At 53.2% G+C, this 2,166-nt stretch overlaps 1 protein-coding gene across 1 annotated transcript in view; it reads left to right on the forward strand.

Annotated features, from left to right (window-relative positions):
- The window catches only part of COL9A1 (collagen type IX alpha 1 chain), a 77,344-nt gene that overhangs the window by 21,563 nt on the left and 53,615 nt on the right, over positions 1-2,166 (forward strand). Inside the window, exons 7-10 of the mRNA XM_009640071.2 lie at positions 163-183; positions 1,306-1,380; positions 1,970-2,005; positions 2,115-2,164. Coding sequence (XP_009638366.1) covers positions 163-183; positions 1,306-1,380; positions 1,970-2,005; positions 2,115-2,164 — 182 coding nt within the window. The remainder of the gene's footprint in view (positions 1-162; positions 184-1,305; positions 1,381-1,969; positions 2,006-2,114; positions 2,165-2,166) is intronic.

Consider the following 2,166-nt stretch of genomic DNA (forward strand, 5'->3'; position numbering starts at 1 on the left):
ACCTTTCGGCGCCTGCCCCGGCAGCCGCGGGCCGCTCCCCTCAGCGCCATGGCCCGGGCTCTGCGGGGCCACCTGCCTCTGGGGCTGTTCCTGCAGGTTGTTTGCCTCTGCCTGGCTCAAGTAAGTTTATTCTGACTTTGACTCTGTTTTTCTCCCTCGCAGATAAGCCAGACGGTAATCGAGGTAAGTGTGAGGTGCTCCGCGCTCAGGCTAAGGGTGTGGGTGAAGAGACTGAAGGCCGCCCTCTGTCCGGCCCTGGCACCGACCCCCGGCAGGGTTTTCCACCCTTTTCTCCCCCCCGGTAGCTGTAGCTGACCCTGAGGTGGTGCTGGCAAAGGCGAGTTGGCTGCAGGGCGGTGGGTGCCGTGTGTGTGTGTGTGTGCGTGTGCGTGTGTGCCTTCGCGGTGCTACCTGGTGGGCATCAGGCGGGCGCCTGGTGACATGGCAGGGCTCGGGCTCCATCCGCAACTGCCGCCGGATGGATTATTACTGGGAAGGCTGCTGTGCCGAGGAAAGGTGTCCAGAGCAGCAGCTCTGTGGGGAGAAAGGGGCCAGGCTCAGGGCCCTGGGCCAGCCTCCCGATCACAGAGCACCGTTGTGGGCCGCGGCTGGAGCTTTCTCAGAGAACAGAGCCCCCCATTATGGGTGCGGAGACCTGTAAAAACCTTTCTCTGGGTTTCCACAGGCTGGTGGCGCCTCCCGCCTCCCCCTTGGGAGCCTGGCGCTTTGAGAAAGCGCCTCTGTAGATGCTAATGTCATCCTGAGGAACCAGGGGAAACCGCCGAGCCCGTCGGTGAAGTAGCAAAACAGTTGTTCTAAATTTTCTTCGCTAGCACGAGCTCTTAGGAAGACTGTCTCCTTTGTGTTGGCTGAATGAGTAATTAGAGTAGCTTAGTGAATTTCGGTGTTCGATTGGCAAAGATCACTGTCTCTTATTTCTGCCTCCCTGTCATGGCCACACACTGTTCAGGTCCTGCTGAGTCAGGGAGTTGAGCCCCCCCTCCCCCTTGCCCTGGCCCTGCCTGTATTGCGGGGCACAGGAGGGCGGCTGGGCCCAGGTAGCGGGGTTTAACACCTCATCCCCATTCTGCCCACAAGGGGAGCGTTGCCAGTCATCTCAGTGACAGCTAAGATGGGAACTGTGGGTCCTGTCACGCATGGAGTGAGGACACAGCTCCTTGTCACAGCTATGACCTCCTGGCTAACCCACAGAAGCAGCCTCTTGTTCTGCCAGTCCCCCCAGACTGGCTCTCACAGGTTTGCCAGGACTTAATTGCACCTTTTTTATTTCTTACTCCTTGTCAGAGAGGTCTCCCCGGTCCACCAGGCCCCCCAGGTCCGCCAGGGCCACCAGGAGTTCCCGGCATTGATGGCATTGATGTAAGTGTTTCCCATGCTGTGCCTAGGAAATAAGAAACGCCTCGAGCTGTACCTGCATTGTCCTCACTGTCAGCATTTGCCCCTGAGGAGTTTGGATTTGGTTGGAGACCCACACAGGAACTGATGGGTCTCATATTCTGTATCGGGCTGGGGCGAGGGGAGAAGGGGGCTTTCCAGATTGTCTCTGATATGGAAAATACAGGATTATTTATTTTGTGTAATCAGCATCATATGCTATGATTATTTGCCTTAAATGAGGTGTAGGGGTTTTATAATTCTAGTCTCAAAAGGGACTATGAAGTATTGTTCATACTAAAGCACAATAAGGATTTGTGGCATTATGGCAATATATAGGAGCCACTCTTTATTTTCCCCCATTCCTGTCAGAAGTTTCTGTGATTATTTGTTAGTCTATATTAGACATCACATGGCTTTAATATTAATATTTAAAATAGTAAATAATTAATATTAATACAATATGAATCAGTTTGGGATTATTCCTGATAATCTGTAAATCAGTGTTTTTCATGAAGGGCCATAAAAGGTCACTGTAGCTTTGAGTAATACCTTCCTTTTCGTATCTTGTTAGGGGGAGAGAGGTCCGAACGGCCCCCCGGGTCCTCCGGTAAGTGGTCGCAGCTACTTTGCATTCGCTCCTGTGAGAGAAGAGGTTTTGAGTTTTGTTTCTACTTCCCTCTCTGAAACGCACTTAACTATCCATTTAAATCCTGAAGGGCCCAGATGGGGATGCAGGGAAACCAGGATCCCCTGGCCTGCCTGGAGAGC

This window comes from Egretta garzetta, unplaced genomic scaffold (genome assembly GCF_000687185.1).
Source record: "Egretta garzetta isolate BGI_Z169 unplaced genomic scaffold, ASM68718v1 scaffold55, whole genome shotgun sequence".
In the NCBI taxonomy this organism is placed as follows: Eukaryota; Metazoa; Chordata; class Aves; order Pelecaniformes; family Ardeidae; genus Egretta; species Egretta garzetta.